The following is a 25,696-nucleotide window of genomic DNA, read 5'->3' as shown; positions in this document are numbered from 1 at the left end:
GCAGGTTTCCCAGGATTTTACATATTCTTTCTTAGGCCTGATCACCCTGGGGAACCCACCCTTTCCAGCACAGGGCTGTCCCCACCACCAGCATTGTTTCAGGCTTAACTCAGGATGGGGAAGTAAGGCAACCAAGAGATTAGTAGACTCCTCTCAGACGGAATGAGGACTCAGGCTATGTCAAAGCCAAGGGGCAAAGGTCCATCACCCCTTTTCTGTATCCCCCAAGTCCTTCCCTAGGGGCCCACCATGATCGTGCCTGTCTTAAGTCATCCCTACCTTGAGGAATCTTACCCATTATTGGCTAACCAATCAAGCATTGGGGGCTAGGCAGGGTAAAGCAAACAGAGCACATGCGGTACCCCTACCAGGGAGATAAGTTTTGTCTCAGTGGCTTATGGTCTGAAGGCCTCTCACCCAGCCTTATCTATGGGGGAGGGGGGGTTACAGCTCCTGAAACCAGGTAGGGCAGTTCCCAACAATTTGAAATTTTTCTTTTCTGATGTCATCAGTTTGGTTCACATAAGCTCTTATANGACTGTGAATCAATCCAACAACCTTATGGTGTATGGATGACACTACAACAAACTGAGTAACTCAACCAGGGCCCCACCCCTATAACTTAAAGGCAAGCTCCGTCCATTGTTTTTGTGAATCTAGGTTAATACACCTTTGAAATGCCAAAATAATTCCCCTTTTCAGACCTCTTGGAAGAGTAACTACTCTCAAGGTAGCATTTGATGATGCAGACACCGGCCCACAGTGTCTGTGGCCTTATGGATGAGACAAAATAAATTCACATGGACTACTGAATCCTGTGAAGGAAAAGAGGTGGCTCAACATCTCTCTCAAGGGGAGAGCAAGCCTCGGAGCACCTCGGCCACCCTCTCAAGAGGAGAGTGCCCCAACCCTTGCTGAGAAATGCTCTTGTTGGATTCAATTTGCATAGGAATGCAGGGTGTATGCTTAAGGCTATACAATCATTATCGGGCAGAAATGATTCAACAATAGATAACATACAAAGAACTCTAAAGGCCTATTTTGAACCAGGGTCAGATAGCTAAAGGGCCATGAAATTTTGAAAAACAAACTCATTTTTTGCTTGGATCTTTACCATTTAATTGAGAGCATTCTAAACAAAGCAGGTTTCCCAGGATTTTACATACTCTTTCTTAGGCCTGATCGCCCTGGGGAACCCACCCTTTCTAGCACAGGGCTGTCCCCACCACCAGCATTGTTTCAGGCTTAACTCAGGCTGCAGAAGTAAGACATCCTCTCAGACGGAATGAGGACTCAGGCTATGTCAAAGCCAAGGGGCAAAGGTCCATCACCCCTTTTCTGTATCCCCCAAGTCCTTCCCTAGGGGCCCACCATGATCGTGCCTGTCTTAAGTCATCCCTACCTTGAGGAATCTTTCCCATTATTGGCTAACCAATCAAGCATTGGGGGCTAGGCAGGGTAAAGCAAACAGAGCACATGTGGTACCCCTACCAGGGAGATGTTTTGTCTCGGTGGCTTATGGTCTGAAGGCCTCTCACCCATCCTTATCTATGAGGGGGGGAGGGAGGGGGGCATTACAGCTCCTGAAAGCAGGTAGGGCAGTTCCCAACAATTTGAAATATTTCTTTTCTGATGTCGTCAGTTTGGTTCACATAAGCTCTTATAAAATTTTATGTTTAGACCTTCTTATATCTACATGTTGAAATTCTTCATTTCACTTATTATAATTTTTAACTTCAGAATTTGTTTGGTCTCTTTTTATGATTTGCACCTCTATACTGATAACACTGTTTTGGAGACAGCATTCCCCTGTTGTCTTCCAACTCTTGGTCAGTGGTTTTCTTCAGCTTTTGATCATATTTAAGTCAGTTAATTTAAAGTCCTTTGTCCAATAAGTACCTGACTTTCTTCCTCACACACAGTTTCTGTTAATATGAATGAGCCATATTTTTATTGTTTCTTTGCATACTTTTTCATTTTTTGTGTAAAAATAAAGATTTTCAATAACTCTAATGTGGTAACTCTGGAAGTCATATTCTTCTCCATGTTCAAGGTCTGTTTTTCTCGGTTGCTGTGGGTTGTGGTTATTTGTTTAGTGACTTTTCTACTTTCTTTCTCTAAAGATTATATTTGTGATGTGTAGTCTCTGAAGTGTGTTTCCTAATTTATGGCCAGTTCCTGTGTTGATATTAATTTTTTTGAATGCTTGGAGCCAAAAAAACTCTCTTTGCATGTTGGCTCAGTGTTAGTATTCCTTCAATGCTAATTAAACCTTTTTACAACTTGGCCTTAGCCTTCACTTTCTGCTTGCCCTGAGCCTATGGATTAATTAAAAGAAAAAGCTTAGGGTCTTCCAAGAATTTTTCCTGCCCTAAGTTTCCTCAGTACTTTCTAAATTCCTATATATGGGAGCTTTCTAATGTTTTACTTCTACACAAAATCTCTTCCTAGTCTTTCCTCACAGGTTTCTAGCATGTCTGCTGTCTGTCTCAACCTTAATCTCTTCCCCAAGGCAGTAAGGGTTGTTAATTTACCTTTTTGTGTTTTCAGTGAGTGCCCTCCACCTGCTGCTCTTCTGCCCCTAAGAAAGCTCTATGCCAGGCAAAATTGCTTTATATTAGTCCCTTCTGATAACCCCATCATACCCAAACTGACAAACACAGTTCTTTGAGAACAGGTCTACTCTTCTCCCTCTGTAAGCAGGGACCTTGGTCCCATAATGGAAATATGGGCTGATACCCTCAAGACTTCTATCAAGCAGAGAAGGAGGGTGAGCCAAGGACAAGTAAAAATGCCTTAACACTCCTCAACCATTTTTAAGTTGCTTTTCCTTATTCAGCATTCATTTCGTTGCCATCAACTTTTGACTATTTTCTAGAGTTCCAACAAAGTTGATTCTGATGGTTGTTCTCTTGCTTGTTCATTGTTTCAGTAGAATGATAGCCCTTAGAACTATTTACCCTTATACATAATATTTGCTGATGTGACTCCTATGAAGTGTATTTTTCCATAAAGACTGTGCTTAATAATTGCCTTACAAAATTCCTGAAAATTTAGCAAGTTGTTCTCATGAGCCAGTACTTGTTTCAGCATACCACCGGATTATATGGTCACTGAGGGTATAACAGACATTTGCCAAGGTCTCTAAGCCTAGATTGACTGTCCAAATGGTGGGGTTTTTGTCTCTTGAACAAAATGCTAGCCAACTGAATTCAATGATGAATAAAAGAATGACTCACCACAACCAAGTGGGATTTATCTCAGTCATGCAAAGCTGGTTTAACACTCTAAAATAAAAGAAAAAGCAATGCAATGCATTACAACAGACTAAGAATATTCCAGTGTGTGTTTGCACATGTAAAATCCTGACTATTGTGAGTATTACTTCAATAAACATGGGAGTGTATATGTGTCCTCAATATGCTGTTTTCACTTCCATTGGATCTAGACCCAAGGGCTGAATTGCTGGATCATATATACCTAGGAGTGGAATTACTAATCATTCTGTCTTTAATTTTTAGAGAAACTTCCATACTGTTTTCCATAGTGGCCCAATCAATTTATATTGCCATCAACATTACATGAGGGTTCCCTTTTCACGACATCTTTGCCAACCCTTGTTCTCTCTTATCTTTTTTTTNAAAGAAAATGGAGTCACAAACCAAAAGTACAGTAATGTTGCCTTATATTTTCCTGAAGTTACATTACCTTTGTTATTTCTTCACATGGCTTCAAGTTACTATCTAGTGTCCTTTTGTTTCAACCAAGGCTCCCCTTAGCGCTTTCTGTAGGATATATCTATTAGATAAGGTCCCTCAGCCTTTGCTTTTCTGGGAAGTCTTAATTTCTCCTTTATTATTGAATGATAGCTTTGCTGGATACAGGGTAATTGCCTGACAGTCTTTTATTTCTATCTTAAATGTGTCATTCCACTGAATTTTGGTCTCTCCACTGCTGAAAAATCTGCTACTTTTTCTTTTTTTGAGCCTTCCTTTACATGAAGTAACTTCACTTTTGCTGATTTCCAAAATCCCTCTTTCTTTCTCCTTGTTTCAGAAGTTTTAAAAAATATATATTTTATTGATTATGCTATTACAGTTAGTTGTCCCATTTCCCCTCTTCATTCCCCTCCACCCTGCACACCCCCTCCCACCCACATTCCTCCCCTTTAGTTTTCATTTTGATGAGTCATACTTATAAAGACTTTAGCTTCTACATTTCCCATACTATTCTTACCCTCCCCCTGTCTATTTTCTACCTACATTCTATGCTACTTATTCTATGTACTATTCCCCCCTCTCCCTGTGCCCACTCCCCTGTTCATAACCCTCCATCTGATCTCCATTTCTGTGGTTCTGTCCCTGTTCTAGTTATTTGCTTAGTTAGTTTTTGTTTTAGGTGAAGTCCTAATAATTGTGAGTTTGCTGTCATTTTACTGATCATATTTTTTATCTTCTTTTTCTTAGATAAGTCCCTTTAACATTTTATATAATAAGGGCTTGGTGATGATGAGCTCCTTGAATTTGATCTTATCTGAGAAACACTTTATCTGCCCTTCCATTCTAAATGAAAACTTTGCTGGGTAGGGCAATCTTGGATGTACGTCCTTGCCTTTCATAACTTGGAATACTTCTTTCCAGTCTCTTCTTGCCTGTAAGGTCTCTTTTGAGAAATCTGCTGACAGTCTGATGGGTACTCCCTTGTAGGTGACTGTCCCCTTATCTCTTGCTGCTTCCAGGATTCTCTCCTTCGTTTTAATCTTGGCTAATGTAATTATGATGTGCCTTGGTGTGTTCCTCCTTGGGTTCACCTTCTTTGGGACTCTCTGAGCTTCCTGGACTTCCTGGAAGTCTATTTCCTTTGCCACATTGGGGAAGTTGTCCTTTATTATTTGTTCAGATAAGTTTTCCACTCATGGCCATTCCTCTTCCCCTTCTGGTACCCCTATAATTTGGATGTGGAATGTTTAAAGATGTTCTGGAGGTTCCTAAGCCTCTCCTCATTTATTTGAATTCTTCTTTCTTCACTCTTTTCTGACTGGATGTTTCTTTCTTCCTTCTGATCCACTCCATTGATTTCAGTCCAGTTTCTTTCCCAACACTATAGGTTCCCTGTACATTTTCCTTTATTCCCTTTAGCGTAGCCTTCATTTTTTCAAGTAATTTGCAACCAAATTCAACCAATTCTATGAGTATCCTGATTACCAGTGTTCTGAACTGTTCATCTGATAAGCTGACTATCTCTTTGTCACTTCATTGTATTTGTTCTCTAGCTTTGATCTGTTCTTGGATTTGGGGTTTTTTTTTTTTTTTTTTTTTGTCTTGACGGGCCTGTTACATAGTGAGGGGTTGAGCCTTAGGTGTTCACCAGGGTAAGTCAACCCAGTCATAGAGTTGTGATGCTGTATGTTGGGCAGGGGTCTGAGAGGGGACAATGGTACTTGCTCCACAGTCTGCCAGATTTCAGTCACTTCCCCCAATTCCTACAAGCAAATTGGGCCCTTCTGGTATTGATTCTCATGTGGGAAGGTTTGTGTACATTCTAGGACCCTGTGGGTCTCTCCAACAAACTCTCCTGTCTGGCTTGGAGTCTCTTTCACTGCCTCAGCCCCCACAGGTATTTTCAATCGGTGTTTTGAGGCTTTATTTCCCCATGCTGAAGTCCTAGGTTGCATGATCTGTCTCACTCCCCAGTTTTGCCTGGTTTATTTGAACCCGAATGTGGGGCCCCCTGGTGCACTGCACCCCCCCTCCACAATCCACTACCTCGCCAGGTCTGCCAGCTGCTGCCTTCGGTGCCGGGGGTCTGCCAGCCACCGCTTTGCCACCACTTTGCCACCACTGCTCTCCGCCGGGTTGTCTGACTCCATTACTGCTACCAGTCTGGATGCCTGTGTCTACTTTATCTCCTTGGTTATGGGACTTCCATACAGTTCAATTTTCTGTCAGTACTGCTTTTTTTTGTTTTTTGTAAATTGTTGTTGTCCTTATTTTGATTGTGGGAGGAGGCACAGCATGTCTACCTATGCCTCCATCTTGGTTGGAAGTACCCAGAAGTCTTATTATAATGTATCTCCATGTGGATCTGCTCTGTTGTCCTTGCTGAAGTTCACTGAGCTTCTTGAATGTGTAGATCCATGTATTCTACCAAATTATGACTTTTTTGACAATTGTTTCTTCAAAATTCTTTACCACCCCTTTCTCCCTCTTGTCCTCCCAGTTCTCCCATGATGTGTGTTTAAGGTTAATGGTGTCCCACAGGTCTTACAGGCTCTCCTCATTTTCTTCATTGTTTTGTCTTTCTGCTCCTTGCACCAAATCATTTAAATTGACCTAGCATCAATTTTTATGATTTTTAATTCTGTCTGCTCATATCTGACATTTTTGAACAACAAAAAAGAGGTTCTGAAATAAACCAGAGACTGAAAGTAATCTCACCAGATAATCTGATCATAAATTTCTAACTGAAAGGTCAGGTGGACAATCAAATTATAGGCCCTAGGCCTACAATTTCTTCTTTTTTAATCCTCAACCAAGGGTATTTTTTTTTTACTAATTCTTTTAGAAAAAAGGAAGAGAGAGAGAGAAATATTGATGTGAAAGAGCATCGATCAGTTGCCTCCCATATGCGTCCTGACTGGGGACTGGACCCATATCCTAGGTGTGTGTGCTGACTATGAATCAATCCAACAACCTTATGGTGTATGGATGACACTACAAAAAACTGAGTAACTCAACCAGGGCCCCACCCCTATAACTTAAAGGCAAGCTCCGTCCATTGTTTTTGTGAATCTAGGTTAATACACCTTTGAAATGCCAAAATAATTCCCTTTTTCAGACCTCTTGGAAGAGTAACTACTCTCAAGGTAGCATTTGATGATGCAGACACCGGCCCACAGTGTCCGTGGCCTTATGGATGAGACAAAATAAATTCACACGGACTACTGAATCCTGTGAAGGAAAAGAGGTGGCTCAACATCTCTCTCAAGGGGAGAGCAAGCCTCGGAGCACCTCGGCCACCCTCTCGAGAGGAGAGTGCCCCAACCCTTGCTGAGAAATGCTCTTGTTGGATTCAATTTGCATAGGAATACAGGGTGTATGCTTAAGGCTATACAATCATTATTGGGCAGAAATGATTCAACAATAGATAACATACAAAGAACTCTAAAGGCCTATTTTGAACCAGGGTCAGATAGCTAAAGGGCCATGAAATTTTGAAAAACAAACTCATTTTCTGCTTGGATCTTTACCATTTAATTGAGAGCATTCTAAACAAAGCAGGTTTCCCAGGATTTTACATATTCTTTCTTAGGCCTGATCACCCTGGGGAACCCACCCTTTCCAGCACAGGGCTGTCCCCACCACCAGCATTGTTTCAGGCTTAACTCAGGATGGGGAAGTAAGGCAACCAAGAGATTAGTAGACTCCTCTCAGACGGAATGAGGACTCAGGCTATGTCAAAGCCAAGGGGCAAAGGTCCATCACCCCTTTTCTGTATCCCCCAAGTCCTTCCCTAGGAGTCCACCATGATCGTGCCTGTCTTAAGTCATCCCTACCTTGAGGAATCTTTCCCATAATTGGCTAACCAGTCAAGCATTGGGGGCTAGGCAGGGTAAAGCAAACAGAGCACATGCGGTACCCCTACCAAGGAGATAAGTTTTGTCTCAGTGGCTTATGGTCTGAAGGCCTCTCACCCAGCCTTATCTATGGGGGAGGGGGGGGGGTTACAGCTCCTGAAACCAGGTAGGGCAGTTCCCAACAATTTGGCATGTTTCTTTTCTGATGTCATCAGTTTGGTTCACATAAGCTCTTATAAAATTTTATGTTTAGACCTTCTTACATCTACATGTTGAAATTCTTCATTTCACTTATTATAATTTTTAACTTCAGAATTTGTTTGGCCTCTTTTTATGATTTGCACCTCTATACTGATGAACACTGTTTTGGAGACAGCATTCCCCTGTTGTCTTCCAACTCTTTGGCAGTGGTTTTCTTTAGCTTTTGATCATATTTAAGTCAGTTAATTTAAAGTCCTTTGTCCAATAAGTACTGTGACTTTCTTCCTCACACACAGTTTCTGTTAATATGAATGAGCCATATTTTTATTGTTTCTTTGCACACTTTTTCATTTTTTGTGTAAAAATAAAGATTTTCAATAACTCTAATGGGGTAACTCCTGAAGTCATATTCTTCTCCATGTTCAAGGTCTGTTTTTCTTGGTTGCTGTGGGTTGTAGTTATTTGTTTAGTGACTTTTCTACTTTCTTTCTCTAAAGATTATATTTGTGATGTGTAGTCTCTGAAGTGTGTTTCCTAATTTAGGGCCAGTTCCTGTGTTGATATTAATTTTTTTGAATGTTTGGAGCCAAAAAAACTCTCTTTGCATGTTGGCTCAGTGTTAGTATTCCTTCAATGCTAATTAAACCTTTTTACAACTTGGCCTTAACCTTCACTTTCTGCTTGCCCTGAGCCTATGGATTAATTAAAAGAAAAAGCTTAGGGTCTTCCAAGAATTTTTCCTGCCCTAAGTTTCCCCAGTACTTTCTAAATTCCTATATATGGGAGCTTACTAATGTTTTACTTCTACATAAAATCTCTTCCTAGTCTTTCCTCCCAGGTTTCTAGCATGTCTGCTGTCTGTCTCAACCTTAATCTCTTCCCCAAGGCAGTAAGGGTTGTTAATTTACCTTTTTGTGTTTTCAATGAATGCCCTCCACCTGCTGCTCTTCTGCCCCTAAGAAAGCTCTATGCCAGGCAAAACTGCTTTATATCAGTCCCTTCTGATAACCCCCATCATACCCAAACTGACAAACACAGTTCTTTGAGAACAGGTCTACTCTCCTCCCTCTGTAAGCAGGGACCTTGGTCCCATAATGGAAATATGGGCTGATACCCTCAAGACTTCTATCAAGCAGAAAGGAGGGTGAGCCAAGGACAAGTAAAAATGCCTTAACACTCCTCAACCATTTTTAAGTTGCTTTTCCTTATTCAGCATTCATTTCATTGCTATCAACTTTTGACTATTTTCTAGAGTTCGAACAAAGTTGATCCTGATGGTTGTTCTCTTGCTTGTTCATTGTTTCAGTAGAATGATAGCCCTTAGAACTATTTACCCTTATACATAATATTTGCTGATGTGACTCCTATGAAGTGTATTTTTCCATAAAGACTGTGCTTAATAATTGCCTTACAAAATTCCTGAAAATTTAGCAAGTTGTTCTCATGAGCCAGTACTTGTTTCAGCATACCACTGGATTATATGGTCACTGAGGGTATAACAGACATTTGCCAAGGTCTCTAAGCCTAGATTGACTGTCCAAATGGTGGGTTTTTTGTCTCTTGAACAAAATGCTAGCCAACTGAATTCAATGATGAATAAAAGAATGACTCACCACAACCAAGTGGGATTTATCTCAGTCATGCAAAGCTGGTTTAACACTCTAAAATAAAAGAAAAAGCAATGCAATACATTACAACAGACTAAGAATATTCCAGTGTGTGTTTGCACATGTAAAATCCTGACTATTGTGAGTATTACTTCAATAAACATGGGAGTGTATATGTGTCCTCAATATGCTGTTTTCACTTCCATTGGATCTAGACCCAAGGGCTGAATTGCTGGATCATATATACCTAGGAGTGGAATTACTAATCATTCTGTCTTTAATTTTTAGAGAAACTTCCATACTGTTTTCCATAGTGGCCCAATCAATTTATATTGCCATCAACATTACATGAGGGTTCCCTTTTCACGACATCTTTGCCAACCCTTGTTCTCTCTTATCTTTTTTTTAAAAAAAGCCATTCTAACAGGAATGAGATGATATCTCTTTGTGGTTTCATCTCCATTTCTTGATCATTAGTGATGTTCAGCATCTTTTCTCATTTCTGTTAGCCATTTGGATATCTTCTTTGGAAAAATATCTATCAATTTCTCTACCCATTTTTAATTAAAATTTTTGTATTTTTGTATTTTGTATATTAACCCCTTTGTAATATATGGTTTGGAAACATATTTCCCATTCTGCATGTTATCCTTTCATTTTTTTTTGTTTCTATCACTGTACTGAAGCTTTTTTGTTTGCTGTACTCCCATTTGATTTTTGCTTTTGTTGCTTGTGTTATGGTGTTGTATAAAAAAAAAAAATCTTCACTATAAACACCAGTAAGGAGCTTCTTACTCACATTTACTTCCATTACTTTTAGAGTATCAGATCTTATGTTAAAAAATTTAAGTCATTTAGGGTTCATTTTTGTGAGTGGTATAAGATAAGGGACCAATTTCACTTTTCTGCATGTGTTTATCCAGTTTTCCAACATCGTTTATTGAAGAGATGATCTTTTCCGCATTGAGTGTTCTTGGCTCCTAGGTCAAATATTAGTTGACCGTATACACAGGTTATTTCTTGGATCCCTTGGCCTATGTGTCTTATTTTTTATACCAGCATTATATTGTTTTGATTACTATAGTTTTGTAGTGTCATTTGAAATCAAGAATTGTGATGCCTTTGCCTTTGTTCTTATTTCTCAGGATTTCTTCGGCCACTTGAGTTTTTTAACGGGGCAACACAAATTTTAAGATTGTATATTTATGTGAAAAATGCTATTGGAATTATGATAAGGATTGTTGATCTATAGATGGCTTTTAGTGGTATGGACATTTTAACAATATTAATTTTTCTAATCCATAAATATGGATGTCTGCTATTTGTTTGTGTTCTTTTCAATTTCTTTCACCAAAGCCTTGTAGTTTTTATTCTACAGATTTTTTAGTTCCTGTTAAATTTACCCCTAAATGTTGTTTTTCATGCTAATGTGAATAAATTAGTTTTTTAAATTTCTTTTTCAAGTGCTTCATTGGTATAGCACAACTGATTTCTGTATGCTGATTTTATATCTTGAAACTTTACTAAATTTATTGACTGGTTCCAACAGTTTATTGTTTAGTGTTTAGGATATTTTATATATAAAATCATGTTGTACCTATATGATCCTATTAACCAATGTCACCCCAATACATTTAATTTTAAAAAGATCATATTGTCTGCAATAATAACAGTATTATTTCTTTTTTCATTTTGATGCCTTTTCTTTATCTTGCCTAATTGCTCTAACTAAAACTTTAAATACTATGGTGAATAAGAATAGTGAGAGAGCACCCTAGTCTTATTCCTGATTAAAAAGAAAAAGAGCTTTCAATTTCCCACCATTGTGTATGTTACCTGTGATTTTATTATATATTGCCTTTAGTATGTTGAGGTGTGTTTCTTCTATACTCAATTTGTTAAAAATTTTTATTATGAAAGAATATTATACTTTGTCAGCTGCTTTTTGGCATCTATTTTTATGACCGTGTAGGTTTTTCTTTCAAAATGTTTATTATAAAAGAATATTGTAGTTTGTCAACTGCTTCTTTGCATCTATTCTTATGATCATGTATTAAGGTGATGTTTTAAAACATTTTTAATATTCAGTTTTCTTTTACAATTGACATACAATATTATACTAATTTCAAGTGTAACAACATACTGATACTTACATTTCCTACAAAGTGCTCAAAGAGCATACTGCCTATGTTTTCCTTTAGGGGTTTTATATTTTCAGGTCTTGTATTCACATATTTAGACCTTTTTATTTTGATTTTCATATATAGTCTAAGAAAGTGGTCTGATTTCCTTTTTTTACATATATCTGTACAGTTTTCCCAATACCATTGAAGACATGGTTTTTATACTATATTGTTACTTAATTTGTCATAAACTAGTTGAATACAAGGATAGGTTTATTCTTGGCTCTCTATTCTGTTCTACTGTCATATGTGTTGTTTTTATGCCAATATCATGCTGTTTTGATTACTATAGCCTTATAGTATAGTTTCCCAATACCACACTTAAGCTTATAAAATATATAAGCTTTGTACCAAAGCTTGTTTTCACCAGCACTGAACACAGGGGCAAGTCAGTGCACTTCAATGCACTTCAACAATCCTCTTAACCTGCCAGTGGCCTATAGGCCTCAGTCACTGAAAGAGCCTCTTGCCAAATGTGAGTTGAGTGAACAAGATTCTCAGTGAGGCACCAGGTAGGCGTGAGTGGTGTTCACCAAGTTGATACAGATTCAGACTAGGTGCCCATGCTGAGTGTGATGCCACTCAGCAAGTCTCAGCATACACCTAGGTCTGCTGCCACCTGCTTGCAGACCTTTGTGGAGGGACAGGGTCTCAGAAAGTCATTAGAGTGAGGCCAATAAAGTTTATCAGGCTAGAACAGAATGAAATTTGGCCATGTGTTTGAAGGGCTCTGCCCAGGAACAATGGAGCTAGTTGGATATGTGAGGAGAAAAATCGCCCTTCTTCCAGAATCACACACCTCAGTCTTTCCCCATTTGTCTCCAAATACCCAGAGTTTGCCCAGACCTTTCTGAGGGCCTTCCATGAAAGTCTGCACAACAGGTCCAGGATGGCAATAGCCAGCTGACTTTTCCTCAGGGTGTGAGCTCAACAGGGCCGGGCCACCTAGAGTTGGAAGTGTGGAACTAGTGGGTCTCCCCTGGGAGATGTTGTGCCACTCAAGCATTTAGGAAGGAACCCCCGCCCCTTGCTCCAGAGCCACGCACTCAGTCTTTCACCATTTGTCTCTGCCACCCTGAATCTGCCTAGATCTTCTCCAGAACCTCCCAGGAAGTCTGCACCATAGGCATAGGCTGGCTGGGTTGAGACGTCTTTCTCCCAGGGTGACCTATGCAGCTGAGATACCTCTCCAGATCCTTTACATTCATGACAGATCAGTGCCTCTGCCTTTCCTACCAGTCCCAAGTCTGTGGTTTCTTATGTACATCCAGAGTTATGTCTTCTATTCAGCTAGGCTTCAGGTCATTACTCAGTTTGATTGCTCTGTAATTTAGTTGAAGTTTGGTTTGGTCCTGGGAGAAGGTGAATGTTAACTTCTACCTATTCTGCAGCCTTTTTGGACCCATCATCCTTCTTTCTTTGTTCGTCTCTAAGTAGGCTATTTCAAAATCCTTGCCTTCTAACTCACTTATTCTATCTTCTATTTGCTCTAATCAGAAACAAATGTCCTCTATTGCATTTTTTCCATTAATTCATTACATTTTTCAATTCCAGAATTCCAGAATTATTTTTATTTATTTGGTAAATATCTCATTTTGTTCACATATTTTTCCCTGATTCTGTTAAACTGTCTTTCAAGTTTTCTTGTTGCTTGTTAAGTTTCTTTTATAAAGCTATTTTGAATTTTTTATTAGCCAGGTTGCAAAATTCCATGTCTTTAAAGTATGTTATTAAAAATTATTCTTTTTGGTGATGGCATGTTCCTTGATTTGTCATGTCCTTGTAGTATTCAGTTCCTGCTTTTGCATTTATATTTCATATACCTCCTAAAATCTTTCCTAATGCCTCTGGATGGACTATTCTGTTTATTGGTGATATTATATCTGGGTTTGCTCCACCTTCCTATGTGTACACTTGGTCCACTCTTCTTGCTGAATTTGCAGTCAAAATTCTTAAGCTTTTATATCATATCTAGTTCCTACAATTCACCAGGCGGGCTAGTAGAAACATCTCTTTTGTTTTCCAGAGTGGTACTATAGCCCCAATATGCGATTTCTTCCTTTCACACAAATCTTAGTGCGTTTTTGATTCCACTATATTTTCCAAATTAGCTCTCACAGCTGAACACAAACGGGTAGCAACATTGTGACGGAGCATGGACTTAGAACCTGGGGCACTAGTAGTGCCTACAGACCCAGTGCAGAAATCTTCAGGTGAGGTTCTCCCAGAGAAGCATGAGAGGCCACCCTGTTTAAGTCCTGAGCACAGAAAGCAGGAACCTTATCCTTTTAATGCCCTTTGATATTCCTCTCTGCTTTTTTCCCTTTTCTTCCCTTTCCCTGGTCATGGATGTCCTGCTGCAGTACTCTGGGTGCTTCTGGAAAGCAATGTGTTTCTCCAGCCATATCCCACACAAATGGGATAACCAGGAACTCACTAAATGATTTCCTTTTTCCCCACAAGAGAGATGGCCACCATCAGATACTTCAGCTCATGTAATATCAGGAAGACTGGAATTCTGAAGCAACTTCTCTCTCATCTTGGGCATCCACCCAAGTGAGCAAACTAAATATTTTTGGAACCATGGCAAGATGGAAGGAACAGGTTCCCTGGCTCTCCTGGTTCCACATCCCATACTGAATTCTCCTTATTTTTAACAGAAACGCAAGTGAGCGAGACTCCTTTCACATCATTTAGTATATGGTGCTAGATCACACAACTTTCACAGAGGCATGTTTCTTTGTGGATAGGTGTTCAATTAGTTGTCCTAAAGTGGAGACAAGCAGAAATATCTTTACCACCGTAATGCTAACATCGAGACTGCATTTTTAAAAACAGGAGAGTAATAAATATTGTAAGGTGGAATAAGAAGTGACAGAGAGAAGGAATCCATTCAACACAGGTTTGATAGAAATTAATTGAATAACCATAACAGGTGTTTTCACTCTTATTTTTAAAGTAAACATCAAGATATCGATGGCTTGTACATTTTCACACTGCAACCCTCACCTTAATGCACCCCAAGAAAATTGATTCTGTTTAAATAGGAAGTGCTAAAAGCCAGGCTACTAAGTTGCAACTCACCCAGGCAACTGAAAAAGCTGTCTCTGTTGAGAATTCCCCAAAACGATGTCTTGTGCATACACACATACACAACCCAAAATTGTTAAACATATACATTGATTGGGGCAATGAAATAAAAAGATGACAAAGGCTTAAAGACTGGAATCTTTAGTACTCTTACCCTTTTATCGTGTGGCTGACACTTCCTAAGTTCATGACACAGCCTAACTCAGTGTTTTTTCTTTCTACAGCCATGGACACAGCAATGTCCACCCTTAATAAGCCCGATATAAGAGGCGATAGGAACCAAGATCTCCAAGAGAAGCTGCAGGAAGTAGGACTGTCAGCTGAGTACTGGTTGCCCAAGCTTCAAGAACACCTGAGTGTGACCTGTGTCCAGGCCTTACAGCACCTAGAAGAAAAAGACCTCCAGAAGCTGAAATCCCAGGCACAACATTCTTGGGAGGAAAGGGCCCTGGAGAAGCTGCTTAACCTGTCGCACTCAAATAGACTTTCAGAGTTACAGGAGTCTCAGGTGGAAATGATAATGAAAAACCAAAAGAAGGCAGAGCAGGAGCTACAGGAAGTAAGAGACATGCTGCCAGAAGTGAGGCAAGGACAAAAAGAGGCAGTGAAGAAAAAAGAGGCAGAGCTGAAACAGGAAATGGAGATCTGTAAGCAGGACTGGCCACCTGAGAAATTCCTAAGAGAAAACCAGGAAAACATCCAGGGACAACTCAACCCCATGGAGAGGACACTGTCTCACATAGAGAACCTCTCAGATAGAGATCTGGTGATATGGGCATCTGGAGGACTGGCTCTGCAGGGAATTTATAAAACCAGCCACCAAATGGAGCTTATAGAGAAGAGAGAGGAGCTACTCAGTGTCCCCAAGGAGTTCTCTCTCTGTGGCCCTGAGCGGGGCACACAGATGGAAACAAGGGAATTTACATCTTCTCAAGCAGAATCTATGTTCACCCAGATGATAGAGAAGCTGGGCTTCAGTGTAACTGCCTTGGCCAAGAGCGCAGATTGGGGATTTAGCTCAGAAGATGATATAGACCACAACAAACATCCAAAATCCAAGGAAATGGAGCAAAGGCATTCTGAGCCTTCTTATTTCTGCTCTACCACATTCAGCTATACCCCTCTTGCCTCCTTCTACTTTCCCATTGACCAGCTCCAGTTCTCCAAGCCTGCTCTCCAGGAACTGGAATGTATAGAAGAGCTTCTGGGTAAGCCTCCAGGACCAGACAGACTCACATGGCTGACACGCAGGGCTGAAGCTTTCTTCCACAGGTTTGGTTCTCATGCTAACCAGGGCCCTCTGCACCTGGGAGGAATCTACTGGTGGAAAGCTGTTGCACAGGGTTTCCAAAGTGAGCAACTGGAAGAAGTGAAACAGCAGGTAGCAGAGGCCCTGAATGGTTACATAAGGGGCAGCCACAGTGACTCAGAAGTGACAGTTGCTGAAGGTGTGGAGGTGTCAGGCTCTCGTGCAAAAACTACTGCACAAAGCACAACCTTCCAAAATCTCCAAACCAAAGTCCAATTGTCTGTATCCCAGACAGGTGGCCCACCTGAAGCAAATGGCTTTTTCCAGTGGAAAGCTGGCCTAGTTGCCAGTAATCAAACCTGGTGTGTCATTGACCGGGGAACTCAGCTGGTGCCCATTTGGGACATCATCCTCTCCAGCCATAGAAATGATTTTAAGGAACCTCTTCAGGTAGCTAACTTTTTGAAAGACAGCTACATGACTCTGGCTGGCCTACCTGCCCAGTTCAAGGGTGGAGAAGAATTGCTGAGTGTTGGGGAAAAGGCTATGATATTCCTAGAGGAAGTGAAGTTCTGGGAGGTATCTGATCCTGAAAAGCAACTTCAAAAACTCATAGATTTCATGCAAATGTTGAGTCAGAAAACAAAAAGTTATGACACTTGGGTTAACATATGCCTGGCTGATTGGGGTCTGCAAAATTTTCTGCTAAGTACTGTTAACTTTTGCAGAACATCTTCCATTTATGAAACTAAATTTGTTAAATCTCAGTTGCAAAGCCTCTTGGATCCTCACATCTACAGAGTGAATAACTTTCCTCAGACTCATTCCATCATGCAGTGGATTTTCCAGTCAGAGTCAGAGCAAGAGCACATCAACATCTCCCAGTTTCCTGAATTAATTAAAATCTTACAAGGAACCAAGAATGGCCTCATGGAAGTAAGGGCCAAATCTGAATCTGCAGAAACAGTGGAGGAAGCTCAAAGAAAGGCCACATATGAGGTCAGCTTGTCAATTGGCTCCTTCTTGGATTACCTCCTAGAAACACAGCAGGCAGACACACAGCTCTTGCTATGTTCTATTGCAGCTGGTGTAGGATATCATATGGTAAAAAATACTTTTCAGCATCTCCTGGGGTGTGATGAGTTAGACTTTCTACTGAATGAAATGCAAACTGCCCAAGATAAATATCAGGAACTCAAAAATATTTGCCCCTACAGGGCTCAGGCATTCCTGGTGCTCACCGGTCTTACAGCTACTGCTGGAGTTACAGCTATTTCGCCAGAGGAGAAAACAGAACGACTTGCATTAATAAAAGAACACATGGGCCAATCTTTGTCAAGAGAAGTTTCATATGTCCTCTCCAGACCTGGAGCAGATCATGACTGGGAAAACCTAGAGACAGACTTGAGATTGCTAATTGATGGTAATTATGAAGGGACCACCTCTTTCCTGCCGATGGATGAGGTAAGAAAAAACTTGCAAAATATTTTCCATGAAAGGAAACAATCCCTGGAGCCACATGATAATGAAAATAAATGTGAAGTCACAGAAGACATGGCTTTCCTGAAATTACTCCAGCGTCTAGACCTAGAACAATACTACCCCCAAAAATTGAGCAGAGATAAATTCCACATCATCCACAAGACTTCTGTGCACAACACCCAGCCCAGCTCGGAGAGGGAGCTTCCCCTCTATTTCCTACAGAAATTACTTGTGCAGGATTATGAGCTGAGATACCTGGTCTTCAGAGAGGACGGGAACACACAAAATCAAGTTTTCTCAAGTGCTTTGAATCAAGAAAATGAACCCCTTGATCCATATAAAGACCTGTTTGAATACAGTCATACTCCCACTAATACTTCGGCCACTATTCCTAGATCCCATATTCACCCTATGGATATTCAGATGGCAATTCTTCACTGTGCAGATGATCTTGCCAGGCAATATATTTTGTCCAAACTTTCCACTTGCCAGTTTGCCCTCCCCCTTCTCATACCAAATCCCTGCAGTTCTCAAATTGAGTTCTCTCTCTGGTCTCTCAGTCAAATTAGAAAAAGCTGGCAGGAAACAGGGAAATCAAAACAGAAGATCAATTACAAGAATAAGCAGATGTGTTGCGTCTCAACCCCCATTGTGTCCTTTATTAGAGTTGGAAATAACTTCTCTGCTTCCAAATCTCAGATCATGAACTGTCTTCTCAGTAATCGTAGACATGATGTCTTTTTTCACCGACATTGCAGAGGGAGCACCAAAGACTGTCTCTTGATGGGGGGTGTGGTGGAAGTCTGCTGGTTCTATCCTGGAGGGGAAGAAGAGGACAGATTTGACAACTGCTTGACCTTCACCAATCTTCACGGAGACGCAAAGGAACATGAGAAGCAACTCAGCTTCCTGCAGGAGGTCTCTTCTCTCATCGTGGTCCTCATGTCAACTTCTGATGACAATGAAGAAAACCGGAAAATTGTCCGTGACCTGAGTCAGTCACCAAAACCTTTGATTTATTTACTTGACAACAAAGAAAAAACCGTGGTCAGTACTGCTGGCCAAAAAGTGAGAATTGGGATCAGGNTGTTGCATCTCAACCCCCATTGTGTCCTTTATTAGAGTTGGAAATAACTTCTCTGCTTCCAAATCTCAGATCATGAACTGTCTTCTCAGTAAACGTAAACATGATGTCTTTTATAACCGACATTGTAGAGGGAGCACCAAAGACTGTCTCTTGATGAAAGGTGTGGTGGAAATCTGCTGGTTCTATCCTGGAGGGGAAGAAGAGGACAGATTTGACAACTGCTTGACCTTCACCAATCTTCATGGAGACGCAAAGGAACATAAGAAGCAACTCAGCTTCCTGCAGGAGGTCTCTTCTCTCATCGTGGTCCTCATGTCAACTTCTGATGACAATGAAGAAAACAGAAAAATTGTCCATGACCTGAGTCAGTCACCAAAACCTTTGATTTATTTACTTGACAACAAAGAAAAAACCGTGGTCAGTACTTCTGGCCAAAAAGTGAGAATTGGGATCAGGAACAGAAATGAGGCTGAATTAACAGAGGAGCTCATTACTACAATCAGATGTTTGCTAGAGCTCTCACACACTGCTCTCAGCTTAGAGGACTGTGCCCCACATGCTCGCAAGCAAGGGTTCCTTATTGATGAAGATCAGCTAGAATGCAAGGAAGCCAAAGAAAAGGCAGAGGCTCTAATGTCTCTACTGAAACAAAGGAAGATATCTCAGGTGAAGGAAAACTTTCTACCCCTACAGGGACACCTGTGGCATCTTTGGTGTAGAAAGGACAAAGAACTCTATCACCTGAGAGAAAAGGGGAATCGAAGCATTGAACAACACAAGAGTGAGGTTGAGGCAGAAAAACAAAAAATACGGGATCAACAGTTCACCAGAGCCTTTCCTCTCAATGACTTAATGTGTTTTTTACTTGAAATTCTCAAAAATAATTCAGAAACGCAAACCACACTCTACTTTTTACAATGGCTGAGTGTATTTTTGGACAACCTGACTGCAGGACACTTGGAAAAACTGAACGAGGAAAAAAATGCTTTATGGTCACTGATACAAACAGAAAAGCAAAAAGCACCTAAGAGCAACAACCTACTAGGTTGGCAAAAAGACATAGAAGTTATCTCCAAAGAGATTAATGACTGTACCCTGGGAATTGAGCAACTTCTCAGAGAAGTTGGTCAAATTTATGAAGCTTCTGCCACAAAAGGTGAACTTTTCCTCTCCCTTCCCCAGATAGCTGCGGATCTGCTGATATCTGGTGTTCCCATTGAACTGATGGATGGGGATGCTTCCTATGTGCCTCTAAGGTGGGTAGCAGCCCTTTTTGACAAGGTCTCTGAGAGACTTGGAAACAAGCGGCTGTTTGTTCTCTCCATCCTTGGCCTACAGAGCTCAGGGAAGTCCACCCTGCTGAATGCACTTTTTGGGCTGCAGTTCACTGTCAGTGCTGGGAGGTGTACCCGAGGAGCCTACATGCAGCTTCTGAAGGTAGAGGAGACTTTCACAGAAGAACTGGGGTTTGAATTTGTGCTTGTTGTGGACACGGAGGGACTTCGGGCCCCAGAACTCAGCAACAAATCCAAGAATCGTGACAATGAGTTAGCAACTTTTGTCATTGGACTTGGAAACTTGACTTTGATCAATATTTTTGGGGAAAATCCATCAGAAATGCAAGATATTTTACAAATAGTTGTCCAAGCTTTTATGAGGATGAAACAAGTAAAAATCTCACCCAGCTGCTTCTTTATCCACCAGAATGTGGGGGAAGTCACAGCTAAAGACCAAACTATGGAAGGACGGAGGCGGTTAGAGCAGAGACTGGATGAAATGGCAACAATAGCAGCAGAGCAAGAACAGTGCCCAGGTATAACTCGCTTCAGTGATGTCATTAAGTTTGATATCAATACTCATGTCTACTACTTTGCTCACCTCTGGGACGGAAACCCCCCAATGGCCCCTCCCAATCCTCGCTACAGCCACAATGTCCAGGAACTGAGAGGTAGAATTCTTATGACTGCCAAAGAGGACTCTAGGGGAAGCATCTTGAAGATATCAGATGTAAAATTTCGAGTTCAAGATTTGTGGAGAGCCCTGGTGAATGAAAATTTTATCTTTAGTTTTAGGAACACCAGAGAGATCGTGGCAATGAGCAAATTAGAAACCATGTACAACAAGTGGACCTGGAAGCTGAGGAGTCATGTACTAGACTTGCAGAACCAGCTGATCAACCAGATTAAGAATGGAATAATCCAGACACTCACAATGAGCACAATTGTAGCTCCAGTTTCAGAAAAATATGAAGCCATCAAACAAGAACTTGAAAAATATTTTAATGAAGATCCAGAGAGTGAAATACTGATTCAATGGAAGGCGACTTTTGAAAATAAGCTCTTAAACCTTAAAAAGACACTTATTTCAGACACCAAAAGTAAAGCTGAGGGACATCTTAGTTATAAAAAGAATCAAGAAATACTGGACAATAAAAAGGCAAGTTATGATAAGGAATTATTGGAAAGAAGCCGAAAATTGGCTATAACTCTAGAGGGCAAAGAACTGAGTGAGGAAGAGCTACAAGAGAAATTCAATCAACTTTGGAAAAAATGGGTCTCTGCTGTATCCTTAAATCATCCTCCAGTCACAGAGCCCAACATTGACGTGGATTCTGAAGACATCCTTTTGCAATATTTTCAAAAGGAAAGAGACAGGTTGAACATACTGGAGAAAAAGTACAGAAAAAGATTTGAAATAAATTATAAGGAACATATAAATATGAGCAAAAAATATCACATATTTCCAACTCAATTGGAAGTCTATGATAAAGAGTCCATAAAAACAACTACTGACCACATTATTTCACAATCGAATAAAACTATTGACAACTTTCAGAAGCAACAGAGTGATTACAATCGAAGTTATTTCTATGAAATCCTGAAAATAATAGAAGATGAAGTTAAGTCTGCATGTACTGAGGAAAAATACACATTTACAAGTAAATATAAAATTGACTTATCTTTGTATTTATTTCAAAGAGCATCAGAAAAGTTTAAGCAAATGCACGAGGCATTCATAAAAGCCAATCATCCTGTAAACTATCTGGAAAGCAAGAAAGGTGATTTCTTCATGAGTTTTAAGATCTCTTGTCAAGGGGCAACCTCAGTCACAACATTTGTTGGGTTTTTGTGGCAAAAACTCACTCCTGCTATTTCCACCACCATTTGGGAAAAAATGGTCCCTACAATTGCAGGGGACATGCAAGCTACCTGCCTAGAATTCAGTGGTAACAGGGCTAACCTGGAGAAACACATTCTTATCTCTCTGGCAGAAAATGAAAATTTTGATGATTACTGGGAGTACATTCATAATCCAGAGACATTTTTCATGAATTACATTCAAAATCACATTAAAAGTTATTGTGCAGACCAAGGAAGTGAAAATATAAGAAAAAAATTTAAAATGATTTTAGCTGGCATCAAGACTACCATCCTCTCAGCTATTTATGAAGCTACAGTAAAAGCTAATGATCAAAGCAGCACTGCGTCTGGGTGGCTGGATTTCTTCTGTGATGAGCTAAAGAGTAACTTGATCTTCCCACGAAAAAACTTGATAAGCATTGAACACCAGGAGATAAAAGATTTTGAATTTCTCAAAGAAGCCATGAGTGAAGCTTTGGATCCCATGATGAACAAAGTAGAAAAGGAGTGTTTGATGACTCCTATAGAAAAAATGGTTCCTGAAATCCAGAGATTGCTCTCTGAACAACTCTGTGGCTGCTGGAAACAGTGTCCCTTCTGTAAAGCAATTTGTACAAACACCATCCCTTCACATGGTGGAGATCACAGTGTTCCTTTCCATCGTTCTGAGGCTGTCACTGGATACAAATGGGTGGATACCAACCACTTTTGCATTGATTTCTGTACTAGTTTAGTAGCAAGTGAATGTTCCTTCATTTTCAGTGATGGTCGTAAATTTGCATATAAGAACTATCGAGAGGCAGGAGGGGAATATGCCACATGGAGCATCACCCCAGACACATCTGCCCAGCCATACTGGAAATGGTTTNATAAGCTCTTAAACCTTAAAGAGACACTTATTTCAGACACCAAAAGTAAAGCTGAGGGACATCTTAGTTATAAAAAGAATCAAGAAATACTGGACAATAAAAAGGCAAGTTATGATAAGGAATTATTGGAAAGAAGCCGAAAATTGGCTATAACTCTAGAGGGCAAAGAACTGAGTGAGGAAGAGCTACAAGAGAAATTCAATCAACTTTGGAAAAAATGGGTCTCTGCTGTATCCTTAAATCATCCTCCAGTCACAGAGCCCAACATTGACGTGGATTCTGAAGACATCCTTTTGCAATATTTTCAAAAGGAAAGAGACAGGTTGAACATACTGGAGAAAAAGTACAGAAAAAGATTTGAAATAAATTATAAGGAACATATAAATATGAGCAAAAAATATCACATATTTCCAACTCAATTGGAAGTCTATGATAAAGAGTCCATAAAAACAACTACTGACCACATTATTTCACAATCGAATAAAACTATTGACAACTTTCAGAAGCAACAGAGTGATTACAATCCAAGTTATTTCTATGAAATCCTGAAAATAATAGAAGATGAAGTTAAGTCTGCATGTACTGAGGAAAAATACACATTTACAAGTAAATATAAAATTGACTTATCTTTGTATTTATTTCAAAGAGCATCAGAAAAGTTTAAGCAAATGCACGAGGCATTCATAAAAGCCAATCATCCTGTAAACTATCTGGAAAGCAAGAAAGGTGATTTCTTCATGAGTTTTAAGATCTCTTGTCAAGGGGCAACCTCAGTCACAACATTTGTTGGGTTTTTGTGGCAAAAACTCACTCCTGTTATTTCCACCAACATTTGGGAAAAAATGGTCCCTACAATTGCAGGGGACATGCAAGCTACCTGCCTAGCATTCAGTGGTAACAGGGCTAACCTGGAGAAACACATTCTTATCTCTCTGGCAGAAAATGAAAATTTTGATGATTACTGGGAGTACATTCATAAGCCAGAGTCATTTTTCATGAATTACATTCAAAATCACATTAAAAGTTATTGTGCAGACCAAGGAAGTGAAAATATAAGAAAAAAAATTAAAATGATTTTAGCTGGCATCAAGACTACCATCCTCTCAGCTATTTATGAAGCTACAGTAAAAGCTAATGATCAAAGCAGCACTGCGTCTGGGTGGCTGGATTTCTTCTGTGATGAGCTAAAGAGTAACTTGATCTCCCCACGAAAAAACTTGGTAAGCATTGAACACCAGGAGATAAAAGATTTTGAATTTCTCAAAGAAGCCATGAGTGAAGCTTTGGATCCCATGATGAACAAAGTAGAAAAGGAGTGTTTGATGACTCCTATAGAAAAAATGGTTCCTGAAATCCAGAAGTTGCTCTCTGAACAACTCTGTGGCTGCTGGAAACAGTGTCCCTTCTGTAAAGCAATTTGTACAAACACCATCCCTTCACATGATGGAGATCACAGTGTTCCTTTCCATCGTTCTAAGGCTGTCAATGGATGGAGATGGGTGAAGACCAACCACTTTTGCATTGATTTCTGTACTAGCGCAGTAGCAAGTGAATGTTTCTTCGTTTTGAGTGATGGTCGTGAATTTGCATATAAGAACTATCGAGAGGCAGGAGGGGAATATGCCACATGGAGCATCACCCCAGACACATCTGCCCAGCCATACTGGAAATGGTTTCTCTGTCACTTCAGATCAAACCTGGAAGAAAAATATCAGAAAAAATTTGCAGGTAGAGGTGAAATCCCTGAGGCCTGGACCAAAATCACAAAGCAGGATGTGCTGGATGACTTGAAAAGGCTATAATACTCAATAACCCCCCAAAAGTACCAGAACCTGAACAAGGGTCACAGAACTTGAACAATCCTAAAACATATTTTTCTCACAGTGAAAACCCCCATTATTAACATTTTCAAGTGAAACAGCTAAATATAAATCATTTCTATTTCAAAATGTAGAAAACATTTCAAAATATATAAAACATTTTATATTTCAAGAAATATAAAATATTTCAAGAGCTGGAGATTTTCTGTTGAAAGGATTTTTACTTTGTCTCATTTTCTTCTAGTTTAAAAAGAAACTACTAAAATATATGAACAGTATGATAAAAATCAAATTTAATACATTCCTTTTTCATATTTTAAACTATTACTCAGAATGTTGTTTTATTTTAAAATGTGTAACAATACATATGCCCAAGAAAATCATTCTAATAAAGGAAAATCAAAATCACATGGCAGACACCTATAAATTTCTGTGGATTAACTATATGGACATTTCATAACCAATCAATATATAGTTCTAGGCTACAAGCTACAAACTGCCTTTTCTTTCACTTTCCCTCTGAAATAGCAAACAAAAGTTACTAAACTTTCAATAAAAAAAAAATACAAAAAAGTCCATGATTCGCTAGCATAGAGATATTTAAACATATTCACTTCTGGAAAAGAAAACACAAGACACTTGACCAGGATAGAGCCCTTGTCAATTCAGGAAATATTATCAAGCAAATATGAAAAATAGAAATTAAATAACTGTTTTTCTCATTTAACCATCACCATTTTTCCCCTGTCATCTTCACACTTCCCTGTGCATAATTTTTTTTAATGGTTCACAAGAGTTTAAGTATTCATAGCCTGGTCCTTTGTACTAATCTAAGAAAGATTGGCTTTTTGAAGAAGTTATATGAGCAGATGTAAAGCACCTTTTTAATCTAGGCTGTGGAAACTGTCTGATTTGATTGCACCATTCATGATTTTAAGAAACTATTCCTTCCAATATAAAGTATGAAAGAGTATATACTTTTCAGGTTCTGTTATTTCAATAAGAAATTCTTTTTATGGCCCTGGCTGGCATAGCTCAGTGGATTGAGCACGACCTGCAAATGAAAGGGTCGCAGGTTGAATTCCCAGTCAGGGCACGTGCCTGGGTTGTGGGCCAGGTCCCCAGTGGTGGGCCACACAAGAGGAGACCACACACTGATGTTTCTCCCTCTCTCTTTCTCCGTCCCTTTCACTCTCTAAAAATAAATTTTTAAAAATCTTTTAAAAAAAGAACTTCTTTTTATGCATTGAAATGTAAGGAAATGCTTGATTCCAGAACAGGTACCCTTAGGATTTTCACACTATTTGTGCCAGAGTTTCATGATCAGAATAAAAATGAAAAACACCCTAAAGTTAATCAGAAACCCGAGAGGAAAAATAAATTGCTATTCTG

General features: G+C 39.7%; 1 protein-coding gene across 1 annotated transcript; it reads left to right on the top strand.

Annotated features, from left to right (window-relative positions):
- Nucleotides 1-14,860: 14,860 nt before the first annotated feature.
- On the top strand, nt 14,861-25,379 carry LOC118988057 (interferon-induced very large GTPase 1-like). The gene is made up of 5 exons (XM_037047425.1): nt 14,861-18,306; nt 18,764-22,455; nt 24,133-24,300; nt 24,349-24,423; nt 24,469-25,379. The coding sequence occupies exons 1-3, from the start codon at nt 14,884-14,886 to the stop codon at nt 24,284-24,286; spliced, it is 7,269 nt and encodes a 2,422-aa protein (XP_036903320.1). The 5' UTR covers nt 14,861-14,883; the 3' UTR covers nt 24,287-24,300; nt 24,349-24,423; nt 24,469-25,379.
- The last annotated feature ends 317 nt before the right edge of the window (nt 25,380-25,696 follow it).

Source organism: Sturnira hondurensis, unplaced genomic scaffold, assembly GCF_014824575.4.
Source record: "Sturnira hondurensis isolate 20B ecotype Veracruz unplaced genomic scaffold, ASM1482457v3 Scaffold0005667, whole genome shotgun sequence".
In the NCBI taxonomy this organism is placed as follows: Eukaryota; Metazoa; Chordata; class Mammalia; order Chiroptera; family Phyllostomidae; genus Sturnira; species Sturnira hondurensis.
The sequence above is the reverse complement of the archived record's forward strand: the minus strand, read 5'-3'. Positions and strand labels throughout refer to the sequence as shown.

What these genes read in the sequence shown, in the direction of transcription:
- LOC118988057 (XM_037047425.1), top strand. Translation starts at nt 14,884, where the DNA reads ATGGACACAGCAATGTCCACCCTTAATAAGCCCGATATAAGAGGCGAT. An exon ending in AACTCAGCTTCCTGCAGGAG is followed by an intron (nt 18,307 to 18,763) that starts GTCTCTTCTCTC and finishes TTCCTGCAGGAG; the next exon opens with GTCTCTTCTCTCATCGTGGT. An exon ending in TGGAGCATCACCCCAGACAC is followed by an intron (nt 22,456 to 24,132) that starts ATCTGCCCAGCC and finishes CACCCCAGACAC; the next exon opens with ATCTGCCCAGCCATACTGGA.